This window comes from Pan paniscus, chromosome 3 (assembly GCF_029289425.2).
Source record: "Pan paniscus chromosome 3, NHGRI_mPanPan1-v2.0_pri, whole genome shotgun sequence".
NCBI lineage: Eukaryota > Metazoa > Chordata > Mammalia > Primates > Hominidae > Pan > Pan paniscus.
Window position 1 is genome coordinate 93,164,021 of NC_073252.2, and position 27,040 is coordinate 93,191,060.

General features: G+C 39.1%; 1 protein-coding gene across 7 annotated transcripts in view; it reads left to right on the top strand.

Moving 5' to 3' along the window:
* BMPR1B (bone morphogenetic protein receptor type 1B) overlaps positions 1-25,658 on the top strand; it is a 398,993-nt gene extending 373,335 nt beyond the window's left edge. For all 7 annotated transcript variants that reach the window (XM_034958931.3, XM_034958930.3, XM_034958933.3 and 4 more), the window contains 3 exons: positions 14,929-15,104; positions 18,797-18,927; positions 20,704-25,658. In XM_034958931.3, coding sequence (XP_034814822.1) covers positions 14,929-15,104; positions 18,797-18,927; positions 20,704-20,829 — 433 coding nt within the window. In that variant the 3' untranslated portion in view covers positions 20,830-25,658. The remainder of the gene's footprint in view (positions 1-14,928; positions 15,105-18,796; positions 18,928-20,703) is intronic.
* Positions 25,659-27,040: the final 1,382 nt, after the last annotated feature.

Consider the following 27,040-nt stretch of genomic DNA (forward strand, 5'->3'; position numbering starts at 1 on the left):
GCCTCCCAAAACGCTGGGATTATAGGCATGAGCCACCATGCCTGGCCCACCTGCTGTTTTTTTTTTTTTTCATTATACTTTTAAGTTCTAGGGTACACGTGCACAACGTGCAGGTTTGTTACATATGTATACGTGTGCCATGTTGGTGTGATGCACCCATTAACTTGTCATTTACATTAGGTATATCTCCTAATGCTATCCCTCCCCCCTCCACCCCACGACAGGCCTGGTGTGTGATGTTCCCCACCCTGTGTCCAAGTGTTTTCATTGTTCAATTCCCACCTATGAGTGAGAACATGCGATGTTTGGTTTTCTGTCCTTGCGATAGTTTGCTCAGAATGATGGTTTCCAGTTTCATCCATGTCCCTACAAAGAATATGAACTCATCCTTTTTCATGGCTGCATAGTATTCCATGGTGTATATGTGCCATATTTTCTCAATCCAGTCTATCATCGATGTACATTTGGGTTGGTTCCCAGTCTTTGCTATTGTGAATAGTGCCACAGTAAACGTGTGCATGTGTCTTTATAGCAGCATGATTTATAATCCTTTGGGTATATACTCAGTAATGGGATGGCTGGGTCAAATGTATTTCTAGTTCTAGATCCTTGAGGAATCACCACACTGTCTTCCACAATGGTTGAACTAGTTTACAGCCCCACAAACAGTGTAAAAGTGTTCCTATTTCTCCACATCCTCTCCAGCACCTGTTGTTTCCTGACTTTTTAATGATCACCATTCTGACTGGTGTGAGATGGCATCTCATTGTGGTTTTGATTTGCATTTCTCTGATGGCCAGTGATGATGAGCATTTTTTCATGTGTCTTTTGGCTGCATAAATGTCTTCTTTTGAGAAGTGTCTGTTCATATCCTTCGCCCACTTTTTGATGGGGTTGTTTTTTTCTTGTAAATTTGTTTGAGTTCTTTGTAGATTCTGGATATTAGCCCTTTGTCAGATGAGTAGGTTGCAAAAATTTTCTCCCATTCTGTAGATTGCCTGTTAACTCTGATGGTAGTTTCTTTGCTGTGCAGAAGCTCTTTAGTTTAATTAGATCCCATTTGTCAATTTTGGCTTTTGTTGCCATTGCTTTTGGTGTTTTAGACATAAAGTCCTTGCTCATGCCTATGTCCTGAATGGTAATGCCTAGGTTTTCTTCTGTGGTTTTTATGGTTTTAGGTCTCACATTTAAATCTTTAATCCATCTTGAATTAATTTTTGTATAAGGTGTAAGGAAGAGATCCAGTTTCAGCTTTCTCCATATGGCTAGCCAGTTTTCCCAGCCCCATTTATTAAATAGGGAATCCTTCCCCCATTTCTTGTTTTTCTCAGGTTTGTCAAGGATCAGATAGTTGTAGATGTGTGGTATTATTTCTGAGGGCTCTGTTCTGTTCCATTGGTCTATATCTCTGTTTTGGTACCAGTACCATGCTGTTTTGGTTACTGTAGCCTTGTAGTATAGTTTGAAGTCAGGTAGTGTGATGCCTCCAGCTTTGTTCTTTTGGCTTAGGATTGACTTAGCAATGCGGGCTCTTTTTTGGTTCCATATAAACTTTAAAGTAGTTTTTTCCAATTCTGTGAAGAAAGTCATTGGTAGCTTGATGGGGATGGCATTGAATCTATAAATTACCTTGGGCAGTATGGCCATTTTCACGATATGGATTCTTCCTATCCATGAGCATGGAAAGTTCTTCTATTAGTTTGTGTCCTCTTTTATTTCATTGAGCAGTGGTTTGTAGTTCTCCTTGAAGAGGTCCTTCACATCCCTTGTAAATTGGATTCCTAGGTATTTTATTCTCTTTGAAGCAATTGTGAATGGGAATTCACTCATGATTTGGCTCTCTGTTTGTCTGTTATTTGTGTATAAGAATGCTTGTGATTTTTGCACATTGATTTTGTATCCTGAGACTTTGCTGAAGTTGCTTATCAGCTTAAGGAGATTTTGGGCTGAGACGATGGGGTTTTCTAGATAAACAATCATGTCGTCTGCAAACAGGGACAATTTGACTTCCTCTTTTCCTAATTGAATACCCTTTATTTCTTTCTCCTGCTGGATTGCTTTGGCCAGAACTTCCAACACTATGTTGAATAGGAGTGGTGAGAGAGGGCATCCCTGTCTTGTGCCAGTTTTCAAAGGGAGTGCTTCCAGTGTTTGCCCATTCAGTATGATATTGGCCGTGGGTTTGTCATAAATAGCTCTTATTATTTTGAGATACGTCCCATCAATACCTAGTTTTTTGAGAGTTTTTAGCATGAAGGGCTGTTAAATTTTGTTGAAGGCCTTTTCTGCATCTATTGAGATGATCATGTGGTTTTTGTCTTTGCTAGGCAATAATCAGTAGCCTACCAACCAAAAAAAGTCCAGGACCAGATGGACTACGTTTATTGATTATGTTCATTGATTTGTGTATGTTGAACCAGCCTTGCATCCCAGGGATGAAGCCCACTTGATCATGGTGGATAAGCTTTTTGATGTGCTGCTGGATTGGGTTTGCCAGTATTTTATTGAGGATTTTTGCATCGATGTTCATCAGGGATATTGGGTCTAAAATTCTCTTTTTTTGTTGTGTCTCTGCCAGGCTTTGGTATCAGGATGATGCTGGCCTCATAAAATGGGTTAGGGAGGATTCCCTCTTTTTCTGTTGATTGGAATAGTTTCAGAAGGCATGGTACCAGCTCCCCTTTGTACCTCTGGTAGAATTCAACCATGAATCCATGTGGTCCTGGACTTTTTTTCGTTGGTAGGCTATTAATTATTGCCTCAATTTCAGAGCCTGTTATTAGTCTATTCAGGGATTCAGCTTCTTCCTGGTTTAGTCTTGGGAGGGTGTATGTGTCGAGGAATTTATCCATTTCTTCTAGTTTCTAATTTATTTGCGTAGAGGTGTTTATAGTATTCTCTGATGTTAGTTTGTATTTCTGTGGGATCGGTGGTGATATCCCCTTTGTCATTTTTTATTGCATCTATTTGATTCTTCTCTCTTTTCTTCTTTATTAGTCTTTCTAGCAGTCTTATCAATTTTGTTGATCTTTTCAAAACACCAGCTCCTGGATTCATTGATTTTTTGAAGGGTTTTTTGTGTCTCTACCTCCTTCAGTTCTGCTCTGATCTTAGTTATTTCTTGCCTTCTGCTAGCTTTTGAATGTGTTTGCTCTTGCTTCTCTTGTTCTTTTAATTGTGATGTTAGGGTATCAGTTTTAGATCTTTCCTGCTTTCTCTTGTGGGCATTTAGTGCTATGAATTTCCTTCTACACACTGCTTTAAATGTGTCCCAGAGATTCTGGTATGTTTGTGTCTTTGTTCTTATTGGTTTCAAAGAACATCTTTATTTCTGTCTTCATTTTGTTATGTACCCAGTAGTCATTCAGGAGCAGGTTCAGTTGCCATGTAGTTGAGCGGTTTTGAGTAAGTTTCTTAATCCTGAGTTCTAGTTTGATTGCACTGTGGTCTGAGAAATAGTTTGTTATAATTTCTGTTCATTTACATTTGCTGAAGAGTGCTTTACTTCCAACTATGTGGTCAATTTTGGAATAAGTGCGATGTGGTGCTGAGAAGAATGTATATTCTGTTGATTTGGGGTGGAGAGTTCTGTAGATGTCTATTAGGTCTGCTTGGTGCAGAGCTGAGTTCAATTCCTGGATATCCTTCTTAACTTTCTGTCTTATTGATCTGTCTAATGTTGACAGTGGGGTGTTAAAGTCTCCCATTATTATTGTGTGGGAGTCTAAGTCTCTTTGTAGGTCTCTAAGGACTTGCTTTATGAATCTGGGTGCTCCTGTATTGGGTGCATATATATTTAGGATAGTTAGCTCTTGTTGAATTGATCCCTTTACCATTATGTAATGGCCTTCTTTGTCTCTTTTGATCTTTGTTGGTTTAAAGTCTGTTTTATCAAAAACTAGTATTGCAACCCCTGCTTTTTTCTGTTTTCCATTTGCTTGGTACATCTTCCTCCATCCCTTTATTTTGAGCCTATGTGTGTCTCTGCACATGAGATGGGTCTCCTGAATACAGCACACTGATGGGTCTTGACTCTTTATCCAATTTGCCAGTCCGTATCTTTTAATTGGAGCATTCAGCCCATTTACATTTAAGGTTAATATTGTTATGTGTGAGTTTGATCCTGTCATTATGATGTTAGCTGCATATTTTGCTTGTTAGTTGATGCAGTTTCTTCCTAGCATCGATGGTCTTTACAATTTGGCATGTTTTTGCAGTGGCTGGTACCGGTTGTTCCTTTCTATGTTTAGTGCTTCCTTCAGGAGCTCTTGTAAGGCAGGCCTGATGGTGACAAAATCTCTCAGCATTTGCTTGTCTGTAAAGTATTTTATTTCTCTTTCACTTATGAAGCTTAGTTTGGCTGGATATGAAATTCTGGGTTGAACATTCTTTTCTTTAAGAATGTTGAATATTGGCCCCCACTCTCTTCTGGCTTGTGGAGTTTCTGCTGAGAGATCAGCTGTTAGTCTGATGGGCTTCCCTTTGTGGCTAACCCGACCTTTCTCTCTGACTGCTCTTAACATTTTTTCCTTCATTTCAATTTTGGTGAATTTCACAATTCTGTGTCTTGGAGTTGCTCTTCTTGAGGAGTATCTTTGTGATGTTTTCTGTATTTCCTGAATTTGAATGTTGGCTTGCCTTGCTAGGTTGGGGAAGTTCTCCTGGATAATATCCTGAAGAGTGTCTTCCAACTTGGTTCCATTCTCCCCGTCACTTTCAGGTACACCAATCAGACGTAGATTTGGTCTTCTCACATAGTCCCATATTTCTTGGAGGGTTTGTTCGTTACTTTTTACTCTTTTTTCTCTACACTTCTCTTCTCACTTCATTTCATTCATTTGATCTTCCATCACTGAAACCCTTTCTTTCACTTGATCGAATTGACTACTGAAGCTTGTGCATGCATCACGTAGTTCTTGTGCCATGGTTTTCAGCTCCATCAAGTCATTTAAGATCTTCTCTATGCTGTTTATTCTAGTTAGCCATTCGTCTAATCTTTTTTCAAGGTTTTTAGCTTCTTTGCAATGAGTTTGGCCATCCTCCTTTAGCTCGGAGAAGTTTGTTAATGCCAATTGTCTGAAGCCTTCTTCTCTCAACTCGTGAAAGTCATTCTCCGTCCAGCTTTGTTCCATTGCTGGTGAGGAGCTGCCTTCCTTTGGAGGAGAAGAGGCGCCGATTTTCAGAATTTTCAACTTTCTTGCTCTGGTTTCTCCCCATCTTTGTGGTTTTATCTGCCTTTGGTCTTTGATGATGGTGATGTACAGATGGGGTTTTGGTGTGGATGTCCTTTCTGTTTGTTAGTTTTCCTTCTAACAGACAGGACCCTCAGCTGCAGGTCTGTTGGAGTTTGCTGGAGGTCCACTCCAGACCCTGTTTGCCTGGGTATCACCAGCGGAGGCTGCAGAACAGCAAATATTGCAGAACGGCAAATGTTGCTGCCTGATCCTTCCTCTGGAAGCTTCGTCTCAGAGGGGCACCTGGCTGTATGAGGTGTCAGTCGGCCCCTACTGGGAGGTGCCTCCCAGTTAGGCTACTCGGGAGTCAGGGACCCACTGGAGGAGGCAGTCTGTCCGTTCTCAGATCTCAAACTCCATGCTGGGAGAACCACTACTCTCTTCAAAGCTGTCAGACAAGGATGTTTAAGTCTGCAGAAGTTTCTGCTGCCTTTTGTTCAGCTGTACTCTGCCCCCAGAGGTGGAGTCTACAGAGGCAGGCAGGCGTCCTTGAGCTGCAGTGGGCTCCACCCAGTTTGAGCTTCCTGGCTGCTTTGTTTACCTACTCAAGCTCAGCAATGGCGGACACCCCTCCCTCAGCCTCGCTGCTGCCTTGCAGTTCAATCTCAGACTGCTGTGCTAGCAATGAGCGAGGCTCCATGGGCGTGGGACCCTCCGAGCCGGGCGTGGGACCCTCTGAGCCAGGCGCGGGATATAATCTCCTGGTGTGCCGTTTGCTAAGACTGTTGGAAAAGTGCAGTATTAGGGTGGGAGTGTTCCAATTTTCCAGGTACCGTGTGTCATGGCTTCCCTTGGCTAGGAAAGGGAATTCCCTGACCCCTTCCGCTTGCCGGGTGAGGCGATATGCCCCACCCTGCTTCGGCTCACACTGTGTGGGCTGCACCCACTGTCCGACAGGCCCCAGTGAGATGAACCCAGTACCTAAGTTGGAAATGCAGAAATCACTCATCTTCTGCGTCACTCATGGTGGGAGCTATAGACTGGAGCTGTTCCTATTCGGCCATCTTGTAACTTCCCCACCTGCTGTTTTTAGTCTCCGTTCTTATGTCTTCTAATGTAACTCTGTGCTTATTACCATGAAATGTCTTGCCTGTTATGTAGTCATCATGGACTACTTACTTGTCATTCCCAATGGAAAGTAAGCCCCTTGAAAGTAGATAACATGCATTTTTCAGATTTGCGTTTCTAGTGCCTTTCCCTGGTGCTCATTACTTAACTTTTAATGGATAAATGATTCCATATGGAACACAGGATGAAGGAAAAAGAACTTTTTTCCTAACACCAGAGATTCTACACATTCTGGACGAAATCCACCTTTCTAATCTTACATTCTACAAACTCTCCAATTTGTATGCTTGCTTTTGCAAAACTGAGCTGCTTGAATTTTCTCCTTATATATTCCATGCTTGCTGTTGCCTTGCTTTTGATTGCACAGTCCCTAGCTTGGAAAGTCCCTGATTTTCCATGTATCTTAATCCAGTCTCAGAATCACCTCTAAGTCACTTGATTCATCCCCCAGCTGAGAATAATGACAGCATCTTCTGTACTACTCTTTAATTTCCCGGTCTTTGTCTGCTTGGTATTATAATTATTTTGGGACATGCTTCATCTCTCCTACCAGTGATGGTGCATCCTGAGAGCAGGATACATGCCAGCTTAATTAATATATTTCCCATTTAACATGACATAGTGAGTTACCCATTATAGATATTCTAACATTGTTGTGAATCAATAAATGTAGGCAATAGCAAAGTAACTGAGACTCATCTCCTTTATAGACCTTAAAACAAAAAAGGAAAGTGAGTATCTATTATATTATAGAAACTTAGTTCTGCTTAATGGAAGGAGAATGAACTGAATGACCTCTCAAGTTTCATACAAACCCTGATTCTAGGAAGTGGAGGGACTATTTTAAGGGATAATTCAGACATTTACTTGGCATATATTAACTACTTCATCAAGAGATGAAGAGATGAAGATGATGGCTCAGATGTTGGCTGTGCAGACTCCTATGGCCATAGCCTAGCTGTGTGAGGCCATCTACCTTTCTGGGCCTCAGCATCATCTTCCATTACATGCAGGTTACATTTGATCATTTCAGAGGTGCTTTTTCTAGTTTTATTTTCTATGTTTCAAAGTTTGCTCTTCTCAGTTTTTGAGCCTAATTTTAAAAACTTGCTTTATGTGTTTCTTTAGTTTCTACTCTTTTTTTTTTCACTGTTTTATATTGTATTTGTGCACATATGCATGGATATTTAGACTTTAATTACAAGTGGAGTCACAGCTTACCCTGTGCTGAATTCTCTGACTTCATATGAGAACTTCCTGTGAGACAGTCTCTGTGTAATGGTAAGTGTTCTCTTAGGCTTTTCAGTCATTTCTGAAAGGCTCCCAGGGAAGTTGAGAGCCACAGAGAGGGAGCAGACTGTGCCTTAGAGATTTCCTGCTCATATAAATTTTAAAATGCTGTATTGGTTTCTTCATGCATTCTCTTGACAGTGACGTAAGTGCTGATGCATTTCCTGCTCAGCAGAAATTTAATCCAGGTGATGTGCTGGCGGACATCACCATTACCTTCAATCTCTATTGGGAGGAGAAAACAATGACACATGAAATGCCTTGAAGAAACTTACAAAGCTTTTCACTCTTCACTCTGAAGAATTCAGCAACCCCTCTGAGACTTCAGAGTCAGAACAAAATATTTTCATATGGGAAAAATAAATCCTGGCTAGGGCTCTCTGGTATTAAATTAAAATAGAAAACCTGCAATAAAGACTAGACTGTCACACTGATGTCCAGTGGATGATTGTGAAATTATCCAAGTACAAAAGAGATAGGGTAGCTTAGTTCGGAGGGTACTGAATTTCTTGAGTCTTGCTGATATGATTCTTTTTAGCCCTGCTTTTGGTTTGCATTTTAAAATTGATTTGGCTAAATGACCCACCAAAGTCATAAAACTAAGCTCATTCGTGGCATAGTGAACACTCCCAGTCAAGGTTTCTGCAACCATACCCGCCTTATGTTGAAGACTTTTTAGTTCTAAAGTTCTGTTTCTAAGATACCCTGAGATTTCTTGGGATTTTATCATAGCAGCATTGAATGTTGAAAGTAGCTGCAGAAAACTCCCCTTATTGGTGAACATCTGCCAGGCAGAGTTCAATTCTGCAAGTCAGTTCCTCAGCTATCTCCAGGATGCCACAGGAAACCCACAGGGATGTGCACAGCCCCTTCTTCCATAGACTCTTGAGAATTTTTTATGCTTTTGGGGAATCCAAATCATCTTGCTGAGAGAGGATTTAACATCCTGTAGTATATGTAATGGGTAGTTAATTTCAGACATCACTTACAAGCCACAGGCAAACCCATGGCCTCCTTCACATGTCTTCTCATGCCTCCTTTTTTTTTTCACACACTCTTTAAAGTACAGTTCTTATTTCATAAGAAGCTTTTTAGATTTTTTAAGGGGTACAATGTTTGCTTCTCTTTTCTTTCTCCTGTCTATTATGTTTTTTTACCTTCCTACTTCCTCTCTTTCCCTTTCCTCTCTCTCTTTTAGGCATCAACAACATCCAGCAGGAGGACCATCCGCATGTGCCCAAAGGCTCAGTGAGGTAGAGCCACCTTGTTGGAGCTAGCAACTCTTTCCCTGCGCTCGCCTCTCATTGCCACAGCGGGCTGTGCTTAGGACTTTCATGAGACTCTTACTTCAGTTTATGGTACAGTGGGGAAGGTGCCCTGTGCTCAGTCAAGTAGTTGGGGCTCTTTTTTTTTTTTAACATAACACTTTTAGCCAGAATTTCTGGGTTTAGGTTTATAACTAAAAGGCTTAATTAACATGAAAAACATTTAATATATTATGAGGCTGAAGAGATATTATATTTTTTAAAAACCCCCCTTACTCCTTGCCACCGAAACAAAAATCTTTTGCCTGCCCTCATTTAATGCATGATAGTCAAGAGCTTAAGGCATGCACTGTTCCCTGAGTCCACTGGGGTGCTCATGTTTCATTCTCCAACCTGCTCAGGATCCCAGCTGAAGGCTCCACTTTCAGCCTTTCTGCACACACAAGCAGCCCCATGACTTCCCTCCCACAGTTACACTAACACCTGCAGTGCACACACGCCATACCAGGCAGCAGTGCTGTGCTAAGGGGCACGCCAGGGGCGGTACACCAGGCACGGGCAGGAAGGGAGTACACTGTCGATAATAAAACTGATTAAAATCCTACTTTTATTGTCACCATGTGCCGCAATTCTAAACAATGTCAGTGGCTAAAATATGTCTCCTGGCAGAGTGAGTGGCTCCCATCACCCCCTCCTTGGTATGTCCTTCCCTGGCACCTTCAGAGGAGAAGAGGAAAATCATAGTTTCGTGTGTCTTTTAATTTTCTTGTCTCTCTCTCTCTCTCAAAGTCTTTCCCTTTGCTCCCCTTCCCTACCCTCAAAACCATAACCTACAGAACTGTCACTTTGTTAGTGTCTTCCCTGGGGTAGAAGAGCCACTTGGAGTGTCCATAGACTTATGAAGCCCTTTGATTATCAATGTAGACCTCATACTCCACCATGCTGGCATTTTCTATATCATACCACTGTCATTCAAGTGACTTTGGTCAGAAATATGAACTTGGTTTTCTGGCCTCTTTAAATAATCCTAGCTGAGAGCAGCCCTGCATTTTGAGATCCAGATGAATGCAGACATTAACCTCATTCGTACCTGGTACAGTAGGGAACTCAGCATTATTCACTGCTTGTCTGGGAATTCAAAGGAGTTGTGTTCCCCTTTGCATTATCAGCCGATAGCTCCCATATATGTTGTGCCTTTTCCACATTATATAGTTGCTGGTTCCTGGCTTCCAAAATACGAACAGCTCAGGTTTGAAGATGTTTTTACTGGAGATTGTGATGGAAGATAGTACATAAAATTTAGTCCACCTGGACATTTCTCCCAATTTTTTTTTTTTTTTACCCCTACAGGGCTTAGTATCTTATGACCCTAGGCTAGAAGAACAGAACCCTTTTTCTCCCTCACTGAGTTCCCCTTTACCCCCAGGCTCTCATTAATTTCTTACTCAGAAAATTGTAGACATTTTCATTTTATCCTGTTCTATCTCCACTGTCCCTAAATGTTTATTGATTTTTTGAGATGAGGTCTCCCTCTGTTGCCCAGGCTAGAGTGCAGTAGTGTGATCTTGGCTCACTGCAACCTCTGCCTCCTGGGCTCAAGTGATCCTCCTGCTTCAGCCTCACAAGTAGCTGGGGCTACAGGCATGTGCCACCACACCCGGCAAATTTTTGTATTTTTAGTAGAGACGGGGTTTCACCATGTTGCCCAGGCTGGTCTTGAACTCCTGGACTCAAGCAAGCAATCCACCTGCCTCAGCCTCCCAAAATGCTGAGATTACAGGCATGAACCACCACACCAGGCCTTTTTTTTTTTTTAAAATACTCATTGAAGCATGATTTGAAAACTAAGAAAGCTTTTTTCCTGGAGAGGAATTTATCTGACATCTCTTTATTTTATTTTCCTCAAATTGTATTTCCTTCTAATTCTACTTAAGTCTGAATCTCTTTAGTACTCACATTAACAGGGACAAAAGCCATGTTGGATCTAGTGGCAGCATTGATTATTGAAGTATAAAAGGGCAAAATTGTCTACTCTTATAATTCTCTGAACCCTACTCTTAATAATGACCTCTTTGTGCACACATTTCTAACCATTCTCCATGGGAAAGAAGAAGAGAGATAACATTTCTTCTGTAGTGAATGCAACACTTTTGTTTTTAATGGGATATTTTCAGTTCTCCTTCGTAGCAGCTCATTTTCTCTGTAATTTTATCCAGTTTATTTATATCACTTTTGTTCTTCCCGTCCTTATGCCTATAACCTGTCCTGTAATCCTTGAAATGTACATTTTTCTAGTTCTGGATCCTGCTGGGTTCTTTTAACTTATACTATACTTAGAAATATATATACTTATATTTGTGATATAAACATACACAAAAGTATAAAAATGAGACGCCCATGTAATATGAACAGATGTTAGCAATTTACCTTGTTTTTCTCTGGTTTTTCTTTTTAAAAGAAATAAAATGTTGAAGATAGCCCTGTTGCAGTCCCATTCCTTTTTCATTTCCTGCTATCCTTCCCAGAAGTAACCAGTATCCTATTTATGTCTCCTCTGTATGATTTTATAATCTGACTTCATATGTATGTAGCTACTGCAGTACATAGGATTATTGCGTGGGGTTGGAATTATTGTCTCTGAGTCTACAGCCCTTGTGCAGTATCTGTCTTTTCTTGTCAACCTTGTTTCTCCCCTCCATAGCCCTCTGTGGACAAGGAGGCTAGAGGAAGCTAGTGCAGAAGGCACCCTGCCCTTTTCTGCCTCCTTCTTTCTCCTAGAACTTTCCGTCTGTTGTACTGTCTGTTCTCAACGTGTACCACACCATCTGACTCTACTTCCATTCTCTTTTTCTTCCTTTATTCTTGGCACCCCAGTGTTAAATCACATTTATTTCTATTTTTGGCTTTAGGATTAACACAAGCTTGATTTTTCTCTGCCATTATTTGGGAACAGGTAAAATGATGTTACTGAAAATCTAAGAAAGAAATGTAGTCTAATGACTTTCAATTATAGAAACATGCCTGAGGGAAGAAGGGGCAGAGCTAAATGTTTTGGAGGATCTGACACTTTACAGTATCAGATATGGATTACCTATAATTCTCATGTTTGTTGTTTAAGTGTAGTGCTAAAGGCACTTGCCAATAGGTTGATAGTGATCTTTCACAAAATTAGTTTGCTCAACAAAATTCTATTTATCCTTCTAGAAATTGGTAAGATCTCATTTTATGGCCCATGCAGTCCAGAGATTTTTACATTTCCCTTTAAATTATCCATAGCAAAGTTTAGTGTAAACAAACCTTTTCCTTCTTTCATTTAAAGTACATTATTTTCCTGTCATGTGCAAGACACACTGCGAATGGAGAAGGATTGGGGCTATGCTCTTTGGGGATATACCAAATGACTATGACAAGTATTTGGGGGCTCAGAGGAGTTGATAGTCTTCAGTTGGAAAACAGATTACTTACTCAAATGTTACTAGGGAGATTTATTCAGCTACTACTAGGGCAAACGTCTAGGGTGGGAGAGGAAGGGGAGGAGAGAGATGGCTTATTGCTGAACATGCATATGTATTTAAGGGACTATGTAAAGGACTGATTTTTGGCATTTGGTGGACATTCAAAATCCTTGAGTGTATGTTTTTGCAGTGTTTGAGAAAAAGAATTTAGAGATGAACTATGTATAGTCCAGCTGTCACAAATTTTAATTCTATTATTAGGTCACAATTACCTTTCATTTTTCTAATAGATATCTCTACATCACACATTCCATTATCTTTTCCTGACCTCCCAAATCCAAACAAACATTAAGGAGCTAAGAGTAAGAATGGAATGAAATTGCCTAAAATCTTTATCAACTGTGGTCAGATTACACCTTTGGCCTTTCTAAATGCCCTTCTGTGTGGATTGTCTTAAGATTCTTCTTGTTCTGGAATACAGTGGAGGTCTTTAACCATCTTCTTTTCATCTGCAAACCCTCATATTTGTTTTCTCTGCATGGGACCCAGGACTTCTTACCTGGGGTCACCACTATCTTCCTCATGATTAAAAATTAAAATTAGGACATGCTGGCACCACATTAGTGAAATCCCTACTCTGCTCCCATGAGAGGTGTCAGCAGGTGGAGTAGGAGGAGAGCATGCTTTATGAATGGAAATGGAGCTTTTGTAGCATCTATTCAATCTGACATGTTTCCAGTTTACCATTAAGTCTCTTCTCAGCATACTTTCCTCCCGTCATTTATCATTTACACATACAAATGACAATTTTCTATTATACCAATAAGTGCTGAGAATTAACATTTTAACCTCTTTTTCCAGTTTTAGAAAAGATCCCAGAACACTGGGACCTATGTTTGCATATGGTAAAGAATACCATCTGTTTTGTTTTTTAATTACACTTTAACTTTTTTTTTAACGTCTTAACTTTTATTTAAGAAAACAGGCTAGTTATTATTGCACCTAGAAAACCACGAGGGGCCTAATGAGTACACTGATGACATATCTGTTGATATGTCATCTTATCTAAAACATAAAATTTTAGATTAAGAATGCTAGCCGGAAGTGACTTTAAAATGTTCTAAAATGAAGTTTTATATTTTATGTTTTAGTAAATGTAAAAATTTTGAGATATTCAGAGTGACACTTAAAATGTTCTCAAATGACAAAAAATGACACCACGTATTTCATGTTGTAGAAGTGGTCAAGGCAATGAGATCAAACCCAGAGGTTTTTGATTTTGTTTTTTTTCCTGAAGGCACTAGTGTTTTGGTATTGACTATCTATGACAGCAGGATAAGTGTGATATTCGATAAATGAATCTGTTTTCCAGGCTGAGGAGAAATAACATGTAAATTCTTGAGAGTCAATAGAGTGTAATGAAAAGCAAAAGCAAAAAAAAAAAAAAAAATTCTTGGGAATCAGGAGGTAGAAAGGTTTATTCAAGATTTTCCACAGAGTTCAGCTTAATAATGAGTTTCTGTACCTTTTTGGTTTTATAGTATACCTTATTTGGTTATAGTCTGTTCATCTGTCATATCTAGGGTTTGTTACTTTTCTACCTAGTTCCTTTACTTTCTGATGAGGTACAGTACTTAAGTATCTAATATGTGCCTAGTACCATGTTGGCAGGGCTTGTACATGTCATCTCATTTAATCATCAGCCTAGTCATTCAGCACCCTTAGAACAGGGGCTGGAACTGTGGCTCCAGCTCATCGCACTGAAGCAATGGTTCCCAAGTGCCATTGTGCAGGTTGTTGTCCCTCCGTCATTACTCTTTTCCCAGTCTATGGGAAGGAATAGTAAATGGGCCATGTTGTAAAATTTTCAGAAAGTTAAAGATGTTATATTCCATTATTGTTTTCTTCCTTTGAAAAAAAAAGTTAAATGCTATTTGGTTCATAAAACAATAGTGATAGTAGAAAGCTTTTTTATATGTCCCACCTTGTCAGAGTAAAACAATTGCATGTCTTTGTTGGTTCTCTCCTTCTCCCCTTTTGAAACTTGTTTATAGATCTAAGAGCTTTACAACAGCTGGCTTAAAAAATATTGTTTCACACGAAATTGTCATGTGTGCATGCCCATTTTAAGAGTAAAGTTTTTAAAATAGGAGGGGAAGGAAGAGGGTTTTTTTAGACATTTAATATATATTTAGCAGTTGTTTAGGGTATAAATTTGGTCTATTGGTAATGCAATTTTAAATGCTGCAGCTTCATTCTGACTGAGTTTTATCTTCATTGTTTTTTTTTCTAACTTTTTTTAAGAGATGGCATCTCACTATGTTGCCCAGTCAGGCCTTGAACCTCTAGGCTCAAGCTATGCTCCCACCTCAGCCTCCAGAATAGCTGGGCCTACAGGCATGCACCACAGTACCAGCTTGCCTTTCATTGGCTTTTAACCTGTAAATATTTAATATAGCTTTTGGCAAGAAATATTCTTTAAGAAATTGTTTTTATTCCCTGGAAAGTTTTTCTTTTCCGCCTTTCACTAACTAAAGCCATTGTTTCGGAATCACCTTGATTCGTAGTTGTTGGTCCTCTTCAATGCTGTAATGCTTTGCTTTACTTTTTCCTTAGTGATACAAATGAAGTTGACATACCACCTAACACTCGAGTTGGCACCAAACGCTATATGCCTCCAGAAGTGTTGGACGAGAGCTTGAACAGAAATCACTTCCAGTCTTACATCATGGCTGACATGTATAGTTTTGGCCTCATCCTTTGGGAGGTTGCTAGGAGATGTGTATCAGGAGGTAAGAAACAGTGCTGTCTTTGAAAAGCTACTATTAGAGCTACTATAAATCCTTTCTTTCTGATCAGAAATCAAAGTTATCATACTGTCTATAAGATCTGGTTTTATTTTCCCCTTTATTTCTGTTGATGCAGTCATAGTGCTTCCAGGAAATTATATTCGACATCCTAGAATAATCTTTGACTGCTTCCTTCCTCCAGCCGCCACTAGACACACTGTCAGCTTCCCCTGCTTTTTCAAGCATCACTGTTTTCTGCTCTGTGTATTGTCTCATTTCTGTCTTGGGTTCTTCCTCCAGCAGTTGCTCGATGAAATCAAACCCCCTTTTCTGTCCCTGCCAGTTTATTCTCACCTAGCTGCTGGGCCCCATCCCCAACTCCATTCCCTGGGATTTCCTCTGCAGAGATGACAGTAGGACATAAATATGGGGTCGGACACCCATTTCTTACCTTCTGTATTTTTTATAAAACTTCCCCATAAAGCAATTTGAAAACATCAGTTTTTTATCAAAAGGAAATAAAGTATCAGAGTATTATTTTTTTATATTGTTTTTTCTACACATATGAGGATTCCCTAGTAAAAACAATTATAATGAACAAGAAGACATATTTAAATATTAAGAAGTATTATTACTTGTACTATTTTGATTGCTCTACAGTCTGTCTTCGAGTAAATTCTGACACCTTTTAGGCAAGGAGCTGAATCTTTGGCTTTTCTGTATCAACTCTTCTGTATATTATTCCATGGTTGTGCTCATTAAAAAACCTTGATGCTGCTGCTCTTCCTCATAATGGCCAATTTAAGTCTATCTTCATGAAAACATGAGCTTGCTGAATATTCTGAAAGTGCAGCATGCACTTAACTAGTACTGAGATTTGTTCTTGTTCCTGCTATTTATCTGTGATGCCTTGGACAGGTTATAAACTTTTCTTTGTTTCAGAGTCCTCTTAAAGATGAATTGAATTATTGTATCCGCTTCTGTGGTTGTATGGTTTCAATGTAAAGATAATGAGAACTGCCTGGCACATAAATAGCACTCAATACATGTTAGCTATTATTACCATTAATACTTTTCATTTTGGTTGGTAGAGCCATAACATCTTTAGGTTCATATTTAAATACAAAGAAGAAACAGTTAATCAACCTGCATTCACACTTCGATAGAAAGATCATTATCAGTGGCACAGTGCCTTCTAATAATCACTTTGGGAATTCTGAACCTGTTTTAAGAAATTTGAAATAGAACACATTCTCTCTGAAGTGAGGGAACTATTTTGTCCAAAAGGAAAGTTAATGCAGGAAATTTTCTCTAACCAGATATTGAATAAATTTCTCATTCTAAGTGTAAAGAAGAAGTAACCAAAAAATTTAACAAATTTTCTATGCCTTGATTTCACGCATTATAAAGAGTAGATAAGCCTCACGTTTGCATTCCCAGCATTTTGGGAGGCCAAGCGGGGAGGATCACTTGAAGCCAGGAGTTGAGGACTAGTCTGGGCGATAGATTGGGACCCAGTCTGTATTTAAAAAGAAAAAAAAAACAAGTAGACAAGCCTTTTAAAAAAGTAATATGCTTATACTTAATTAAGATAGCTTTATGGAAGTTGAAGGTGTAGAGAACAAGGTTATTTTTCTAATTATGTTTTCTTGAACATCTAAAACAAACAGGGCTACAGGAAGCCTATATTTGAAAGCCTGTGGGCCAAATACAGGAGAAATTATTCTCAGCTTAAAAACAAAGTAGCTTTATATAAACAGCAGGGTATTAATTTGCTTTGCTAGGGCTGTCTTTGGATATGGAGATTTGCTATAATGTTGCCTTATTGTTAGAGGTGTTGGAGTCCCTGCTCTGTCCCATACCAACTGAATGGACTTGGGCAAGTTACTTAACCCCTGAGAGCCAAGTTTCCTCATCTGAGTAGTGTGGAGAATAATGTCATCTCAGAAACGCATTTGTGAGAATTTAATAAGATAATTTATATAGCATACCTGTTTCCACAACTGGAATAGAGGAAGCTCTCAATAAGCGATTTTATTTTTCCAGAGAGGCAAAGCACACAAAATTCTATTTTCTAACACTTTATGAAGATATTAGAAGTTTTTTGGGCTTATCTTTCTAGTCCAGGCACTTCTGGGTGAAAGAGACACATCCAGATGTAGGCCTTTCCATCTTTTAAAGGAGAAGAAAGATAGAAAGGTTTGAGGTTTCAAACAGAGTTAAATGGCAGCTAACAGGAAATTTTGAAAACTTGATTACATGATATGGAGAAAAGAATAAGGACTATTATCCAACAGTTAGATTTGATTAATTCATAATTTTAAGTGGTGAGCTCTGCCCTCGTCTGTTGTAGTAGATACACCTACCCCACCCCATCCATCAGTCCATCCACCAGCGGAAAATAGGAGATGGGTTAAAGAGATGTGGGCTTTGCCTTCAGGCTGTTTCCAGGGCCATGGTCCTGAGAATGAGAAAGGGAGAAAGAACTGAAATGAAGCAGAGCACATCCTGAGTGTTAGGCCCTGTGTTTTTCTTATCTCATATGGAGGTAAAACACAGTGAAAGGAAATATTAACATAGATAATACATATAATTAGCTCTGTGGTCACAGCAGGGCACAGGACAAATGGTGAGTTGGAATGGTCTGAAAAAACTTCTGGACCTTCTGGTCCTTGATGATTTTATAACAGATTTGAGTTTACAAGAAAGAACATAACACAGACCCCAGATTTTGGCAGAGTAAGCCCCCAGTGAATTTAACGATGTGATATATAATCTGCCAACTTGACGGCATCATCTTTTTCAGATGAAAAGCAATGATATTTCTATAAAAGATGATTTAGGATAGGGAGGAGGGGTGCTCCCAAAAGATTGTTCAGAGCAGCAGCCTCTAATGTAATTATTATGAGGAGTTAATCTGAGAAGGTGAAAAAGAAGATACTAGAAGCCTGCATTTTTAAAGGAGAAGAGGAAGAAGGTAGAAATTAAATACTAGGAACAATAAAATGAAAGTTTAGTGTGCATTTTTATGAAGATGCTATAGATTTATATTTCTTTTCTTTTAACAATACATATTTTTTCTAATAGTAATGTATTCCTTACTGAAAATTAGGATAAATATAGGAAAAAAATCAGATAATCCTTGAACCTAAAAAATTCATGGTTAATATTTTTGGGTGTCTGTAATTTTCTAAATTTTTAATGTGCAAAACCACATTCCTACAGTTAAGCAGAAAAAATGTAAATCTGACATTTTGTTCAAGTAGGATACACTTCTGAATTTATTATGATATTCATAGTTTCATACTATAGTAATAGAAACAGTCACATGTAGTATGAGTTCAGGATATGTCTTGCAGATTTGCATTGAGATTTAATATAGATTTGTCTTTTAATTTGTTCTTCATAAAAATGGAAATAAATTTAAGATGCTTGTTTTACTTAGCTTTTGGAAATTAGGAAAGAAAGGCTTGAAGACCTATGACAATATTTTTCATTGGGCTTTGTATTCATTTTTTCTAAATTAGATTAAGTACCATTTGGGTAAATATTTTTCAAGATTTATTTTGCTATTTTTCTGCCTGAACTTGTCTGTAATACTGATAGCACTTTTCCTTTGAGAACTGTGTTAGACTTTTATTTCTACTTCACAGAAAATAATAATAATAATAATGATAGTAACAACATATTTTTAGGTATAGTGGAAGAATACCAGCTTCCTTATCATGACCTAGTGCCCAGTGACCCCTCTTATGAGGACATGAGGGAGATTGTGTGCATCAAGAAGTTACGCCCCTCATTCCCAAACCGGTGGAGCAGTGATGAGGTAAGGCTTGAGGTAACCATGTGGCTGTGACTGACTTCTAAATAGACTTTTCTTTTTTGGCTAAAATTCCACATATTCATTGTAGGAATTCTTCTTTTTTTGATGGTGATGGTGATGGCGCCTCATTGCAGTAATTTATATGAAGATAAGTGTAGTATGTTAAATTACTTGTTCTACTTTTCCAATTTTATTTTGCCACTTCCAGAATATATTGAGTGAGTTGGTCAGTGTTTAGCCTGCATAACAAATAACATTATTTTCTTTATTTATAATGTCTTGACATTTGCATAAAACCTATTATATCTCTGTGTGTGTTTTTAAAGCATCATAATTTTTCTCTGTGACAAACCCATGTACAGCATTCTCCCATTTTGATTAGAGAAAAAAAGTAGGCATGTTAAAGTGATACTGGTTGACCTAGTTAAGATGCCTGACTGTGCTGGGTGTCTTTGTTAATAAGGATGACGAGATGTGATTTGAACAAATCCACCTTCAGCTTGGCTCTAAGGCTGTAGTGGTGAAACCTACATAGGTCTGGAAAGGAGCGGCTAGTAAGGAAGAAATGAGTCTTGCCTTTCCTGTTTCCTCCTCCTGTTCCACATTCCTCTCCTTCCACCCTCGCAGCCTTCAAACTCACCATGTTCTAGAGTTCTCTGGCGGACTGGAATGTTCAAGATGAGTTTGAAGCACTGCTGGAAAAAAAAACAGGCTCTTATGAAACGTAACAAAGCACTGCAAAGGAGGGACAGAGCACTATTTCTGAAGTGTAAAAGCCGTTTAAATATAATCTCTGGGCCGGGCACTGTGGCTCACATCTGTAATCCCGGCACTTTGGCAGGCCGAGGCGGGTGGATCACTTGAGTCCAGAAGTTCGAGACCAGCCTGGCCAATATAGAGAAAACCCATCTCTATTAAAAAATACAAACAATAGCCTAGTGTGTTGGTGCACACCTGTATTCCCACCTACTCGGGAGATTGATGCACGAGAATTGCTTGAACCCGGAAGGCGGAGGTTGCAATGAGCCAGGATCATGACACTGCACTCGACAGACCGAGACCCTGTCTTAAAACAAACAAACAACAACAACAACAACAACAAAAACACCTTTGGCTCATTGGTTTTGTGTCTGGTTACTAAAATGCTAAATAATATATATGTTTTCCAGCAAGCTGTGCAGAAAGCTTTATGAGATGCTGGAGCTCTGTTATTGTGGGCTTTTGGTGTTACTTGATATCTCTTCACTGAGGATTTCTTATGAAGTGAAATTGTACTTTTCAATAGGAAGACCAATAATTGATGTACCACAGGAGAAAGTTTTAGTGATGCTGTGCACAGGTCATTAATCTTGTTAAATGGTGCAGTGTGATGCTATTACTGCAGCAGACAGCTATGATTTAGGAATAACTCTGTGTGTTTGCATAGTATGGAATTAGATAAAAGATTTAAACTTATCAAGTGTTATAAACAATCTGGGAGTATTGAGTGGAATACAGACTCCCTGGGTATTTTTATGTTTGCTTAACACTAATTTCAAAGACACCTTTCTACAAACAGCAGAACCACCTGCTTGTTTCTATCACAAAGAAGACATGAACATCTGTTTTAGTCATATATAATTTTGCATGAAAAAAGCTTACAGAATTTTACTTCTACATGGTTTTAAGAGTACCTTTTAAAAATATATTCAAACTTAATGAACCTAAAACTAAAAACCTACATTGTAACAGGTGCCAGCCTTGCAGATGATACATTTTTCTAACATTTCTCTTCCTCAGTGTCTAAGGCAGATGGGGAAACTCATGACAGAATGCTGGGCTCACAATCCTGCATCAAGGCTGACAGCCCTGCGGGTTAAGAAAACACTTGCCAAAATGTCAGAGTCCCAGGACATTAAACTCTGATAGGAGAGGAAAAGTAAGCATCTCTGCAGAAAGCCAACAGGTACTCTTCTGTTTGTGGGCAGAGCAAAAGACATCAAATAAGCATCCACAGTACAAGCCTTGAACATCGTCCTGCTTCCCAGTGGGTTCAGACCTCACCTCTCAGGGAGCAACCTGGGCAAAGACAGAGAAGCTCCCAGAAGCAGAGATTGATCCGTGTCTGTTTGTAGGAGGGAGAAACCGCTTGGGTAACTTGTTCAAGATATGATGCATGTTGCTTTCTAAGAAAGCCCTGTATTTTGGGATTGCCTTTTTTTTTTTTTTAAGATGCTTTCATTTTGCCAAAATAAAACAGATAATGTGGATGGTTTAAGGGTTATAGTGTTATAGTTTAAATAATAACAACAAAATTCTTCCCAGGAACTCTGCTGGAAGGTAAATTAAAATACTTGTCTTTCCATTGGTAAAATATTGTTGCACTCTGTGAACCAAAAGGCAGTCTAAGTTGGAGGACATAGAACGGAACTCATCTTAAACATACTCCCCACCCTGTCTTAGCCTCCTCAGACCACTTTGGCCATCCCTGCATTTGGGGCCGCTACGGTAATGTGAATGCACTGGGTACAAACACCGCCTGTCTAGGACCACATTTGGAATTCCTGCAGGTGGCCTTTTGCAGCTTCAGGCAATATGGAACAAATGAAGGTTTGTGTGACTCTAATAGAAGTAATTGTTGATAGGTGTTCTTCAGAACCACTTCTGTTTCTGATTGAGTTAGGCATCTCTTTCATGGTAAAACCCTTTTCATTAAACACAAAGAAAGCTTTTTTTTTTTTTTTTTTTTTTAAATGTGCAGAGGATTGACCTGTGCATGCTTTTGATCTCTCATTCAAAGGATCAATATTAAATAAAATTGTCATGAGCTGTGTTGAAGACAGTGTGCTTTAAAATAAAGGTAATTTGCTCTTGTGTTGTAAGAGGAACATGTCAACAAAGATAGGGAATGAGGGTGATCGTGCAGATGGCTTGTATCTTATATATGCAAAGGAGCCAGTCTCAGAAGCACAAAGAAAAAAGTGTGCATACCTTAGTTTGTATAGATAAAGATGATGTCTTTCTGTTATTGTCTGTCTGTTTTGTATGTGCCTGAGATAAGGGATAGAGAGGAAACATCCGTCAGGCTAATTTAACTACATTTTATTTTAAAAATAGAGAAACATAACCTCTAGATGGGACAGCAGAGGACAGTTAGTAGAGGCCACAAAATGTTATGGGCTGCTGTGTTTTGTTCTAAAATCAATATGGATGGAGCATGTATATCTTAGGTGATCATTTCACATCTTAGGAATGCCTACTCATTTTATTTTATTCTAGTGATGCTCAATTCACTGTTTAATTTATTATATTTTCTCTTCTGTGGCACTTATACAAAATATCTCTTCACCTACTTAGTTCTACAGGGTTTTAACTTTGGAGCAACATGAATAAAATCATCGAGAAGGCCAATATTGTTTAGCAACATGAATACAATACAGTTTAAAGTTGTACACATCCTGCTCAACTTTATTCATGTACATTTCCTTTCTGTGGTTTTCTTTTGCTTCTTAGAAATTCTGTTAGTGGTTAGTAAAGAATTTGAAAGTATTTTCTCCTTGCTGTTTTTTTTTTTTTAAAGACATTCCTCCCAGAATACTCCAGGGGGCAGTGTTTTATAACACATTTTCCCCACTGGGTGATTGAAGGATGGAGGATTTTTGAAAATTTGACAGCTACATGAAACATGAGAAAACATTTTCCTCACTTCTGAAGTCGGTTTGCAGCTGGTAACTTGTTCATCCAGAAAACATTCTAAAGCAATGAGACTTTGTGAGCTGTGCTTACAGTTTGGGAGAATCATGAAGATTCTTTCTATATTTTGCATTTACTTCCCAGTGCTTCATAGCTGCATTTTGTTTGTAACTAAGACAGAAGAATTTCGTAATCCTTGAATTTGAAAAAAAAATTGTGTTTTTAAAGAGTGAAAACAGTTAGAAAACAAGTAGAACTGTAATCAGAACACTGCTTCAATTGATATTAAAAATAACCTCAATAATAATGTAAAGGTTCCTTTCTCTTGTGTCAGTTATATTCTTAGGGATAGTCTAGAAGGAATATATGGTTAGAACTAAGTGTGACTAATCATCTGAGCCTTGAAGAGAAACTTCAGTGCCTCTAAACAGATCATCTACAAAACAACAGGTAACATTTATGCCAGTTAAGTGGGACATGTTTTTGTTTCTTGGGTTTTTCCTAAATTTAAGTGAGGTTGGGCTTACCTTGTAGATAAAATTATGTTTTCTTTTTGGTAAATACTTGAACGTGGATAACTTCAAATCAGAATATTTTGTGAGGAGGTGATGATTTGAAATTAAGCTAGATTTCTAGGGAGGTGTTGGTTCCAATGAAGGATGGGAAGAAATTAAAATAGTCTTCAAACTTCTTCCTTATTATATTTGGTCGCTTTGGAAAAGATTGGTCCTAATCCTCAATCTAATTTATTCACTATTAATATTTTAAGAACATTCCTGAGATACTTAAAAAGACCCACTTAGCGATTATAGTCGCTCAATGAAACAAGAATTTATTTATGCATAGATTTTTCTCTGTATCTTACCAAAATCCACTTTACTTAGATAACACTAAATTGTTCTTAAAGACTACTCATTTCCCAATAATCCTTTATGATTTCAAAATTTCTAGTGGCTCAGAAGTGAATTTTATTTTATTTGTCTTTCACTTGAATAAATGAGAACCCAGAAATTAATAATGTTGTTTATTGCTTACTGTCAGGACTATTTCAAAGACTAAGAAGAGTTTCTTCTAACCCCTCCCTCTCAAAGGAATCCTAAATTATTAGTTGTTAGATAAGTTTTGTATGCTAAGATATTCAGGTTTATAGTTTATGTATGTGTGTATATATATAAATATATATGTATATATAAATATTATGTTCAGCTTGGAGTCTGGCACAACTCCATTATGTGGATTAGAGAGTAAGATATTATGGATGATAAAGTACTAAATGAAACATAATATTTATTTATAAAAGTGTGTAGATTGTTAAATCGCAAAAAGAGTGCTATGAACATTATGTATGAGGAAACAGGCCTTTGACCTCCTGGAAAGCACTGCTCAAAAGTCATTAGTGCCCATTTTTGAATTCCCCAAACAGAAAGCTTCTTAGAAAACATGCTGAGATTTTATTTACAGGGAATTCTTTGACACATTTCAATTGGTGTGTAGTCAAGTATAGCAAGTACTTAATAATGACTGAATTTCATGTTCCTACAGTCATACATATTCATTAGAATTTTTATGTTGTTGGTCTGATCTGATTCTTCTTTGTTTGTGGGTGGAACGGCACTGAGAGAAGTATAGTTTTTTAAACTTGAACATGTTCAGTAGTTATATTGCCTTAGAAAACCCAGACACATAGCAGTGGAAATGAAAGAAATGGCATCAGAAGTGACTTAATTTAGCAATTGTGATTCCTCTTGTAAAACAAAACAAAAAAACAATGCCATATTTTTTGGAGAAAAGTTGGCAATATAGGGGTTTCGTTGTCTGTTTCACAAGAAGACTCATTTGTTCTTTTGGGGGAACCAGTGCCTTACAGATTTTGTATATACTGTAATTATTCAGGACTAGGGAACAAACAATTGTATTGTATTTGTTACAGATTGTATATGGCTTTGTTTTAACATTCCCCTAAATAAAATGGCTTCATTCTCCCCTTGGAAAAAAACATGACTGTTATGTTATAGTCGTGCTTATTTATTTATTTATTTATTTATTTATTTATTTATTTATTGTCTTTGAAAATATCCCATTGTAGCAGGTGGGAAGGCACCATGAAGGAGGCAGATGCAGGTAAGTTTTTCACATTTCATGGCAGGAGGACAAGAGAAATGGTCTGATGGCTTCTACTTTCTTTGTGAAGGAAACACAGTCATCTACTGAGAGTGAGGGGAAAGGCAGGGAAGTCAGTGGTTTAAGAGAAGTGAAGAAGGTTTAAAATTGCACTGGAAAATTACAGCTTGCTGGGGAAAGAGCCAGATGGTTACGGGCAACTCTGAGGGCCAGGTTAGGCTTCATGAAGCTGACTGTGGCACAGTGGCCAAGCGTAGACTTGGGACTGCCAGGTGGCCTGTTGGTGTGAATCCAGCTTCCCTCACTCCCTCAGTTGTGTGACTGGGCACGTTTTGACCTCTTTATCATGCAAATGCAGCAACAGGTCATGGAAAGTAAGAATTATTACTATCAAGGGGCTGATGGGCCAGAGGAGGGAAGGAATTAATTAGAGGAGCTAACAGACCAAAAAACAAACAAACAAATGAACAAAAAACCCAGGTCCCAGGACAGGGAATCCTGATGGGGCGGAGGTGGTATCTCCGCAGTTACTGAGAGAGGGGCTGTGGTCAGTTTCTTCCCCTTGAAGATGTTTCTTCCCCTTGAAGATGAGAGTGATGTTAATATCCACTATCTGGAGTTGTTCTGAAGATGAAATGACATAATCCATGCACCAAGCATGTGGTAAGTGCTCAACTATAGTATTAACAGAAATTCATAGTGCCACTTTTCTTGTGGTTTATGATTTTTTTTATCTTTTTGTCAGCAACCCAAATACAGGTATAGAGACAACGAAGATAGGATTCATTCAGGGTACTGGTTTATCATGCAAACGCAGCAACAGGTCATGGAAGGTAAGAATTATTACTATCAAGGGGCTGATGGACCAGAGGAGGGAAGGAATTAATTAGAGGAGCTAACAGACCAAAAAAAACAAAAAACAAAACAAAACAAAACAAAAACCCAGGTCCCAGGACAGGGAATCCTGATGGGGCGGGAGCGGAGGTGGTATCTCTGCAGTTACTGGGAGAGGGGCTGTGGTCAGATTTCAGAGGGGGAGCAGCTGAGAGTGTGATCGCAGGAGGGGGTGAATTTAGTTCATAGGCAACATTGTTGGTGATGAAAGAGGAACCCAAATCCTGGCCTTTAGATTTGTTGTCTTCATGGATTTTGAAGGTGGCAGTCTTGGGAGAGGAAGGTTGTGAGGCAAAATTCTCCAGTGCCACAGGAGAATGGGAAGGGGCGCAGGCAGTGAGAGGCAGAGAGAGGGGCTGGCCAGCTGAGCTGGGAGGCCTGACATGCAAAGCATTGGGTTTTAATGCAATAATCTGGAATCAGCAGTGTTGTATGAGAAAGACCCCACCTGCCTCCCAGCTGTGGAGTATTTGAGGTGTGGAAGGAGGAGGCTGTTGCTGCTGCCCCTGAATTGTCACCTCTGCGAAAGGGGAGGGAATGTGTTAGGGCTATTGTTCCAAGCATTGTGGACCCTGGAGGGCAGAATGAGAAGTTTGGTTTGTGAGGGGATCCATTGGAGGTTGGATCAGGACCAGGGAAGCCCAAAATTGTCTGGGGAGTGGAGAGTGCAGGAAGGTTTGCGTCTGACACAGAGAGAATGAAGAGTTTGGGTGAGATTGGTGGTGGTTAGCCAGCTGCACTTGTGTCAAAAGAGTGCATCCTGATGCTGGGATTCAGACTGACCTGCTTAAATTCCACCATTTTCCACTTTTTTCATTCTTTGGAAGTACATAATCTGAGCCCAGTCTTCCCACCTGTAAATTCCCACCTTTTCGCGCTCTTGTGAGGAACCAATAAGATGAGTGTCTGAATTATGTGAGGGCCCATGCCAGGTACATCACAGGTGCTCAGAAATACTGCTCTTTCTCCTTTCTTTCTTTTCTTTCTTTCCTTCCTCTGTTTTCTTTTTTTTCTTTCTTTCTTTTCTTTTCTTTCCCTCCCTCCCTCCCTCCCTCCCTCCCTTCCTTCCTTCCTTCCTTCCCTCCCTCCTTCCTTCCTTCCCTCCCTCCCTTCCTTCCTCCTTCCTCCCTCCCTTCCTCCCTCCTTCCCTCCCTCCCTTCCCTTCCCTTCTTTCTTTCTTTCTTCTCTCTCTTTCTTTCTTTCTTTCTTCTCTCTCTTTCTTTCTTTCTTTCTTCTCTCTCTTTCTTTCTTTCTTTCTTTTTTTTTTGACAAGGTCTCACTCTGTCTTGCCCAGGCTGGAGTGCAGTGGCATGATCATAGCTCACTGCAGCCTCGATCTCCTGGGCTCAAGTGACTCCCATCTCAGCCTCCCAAGTAGCTGGGACTACAAGCATGCACCACCATGGCTGGCTAATTTTATGTTTAGTAG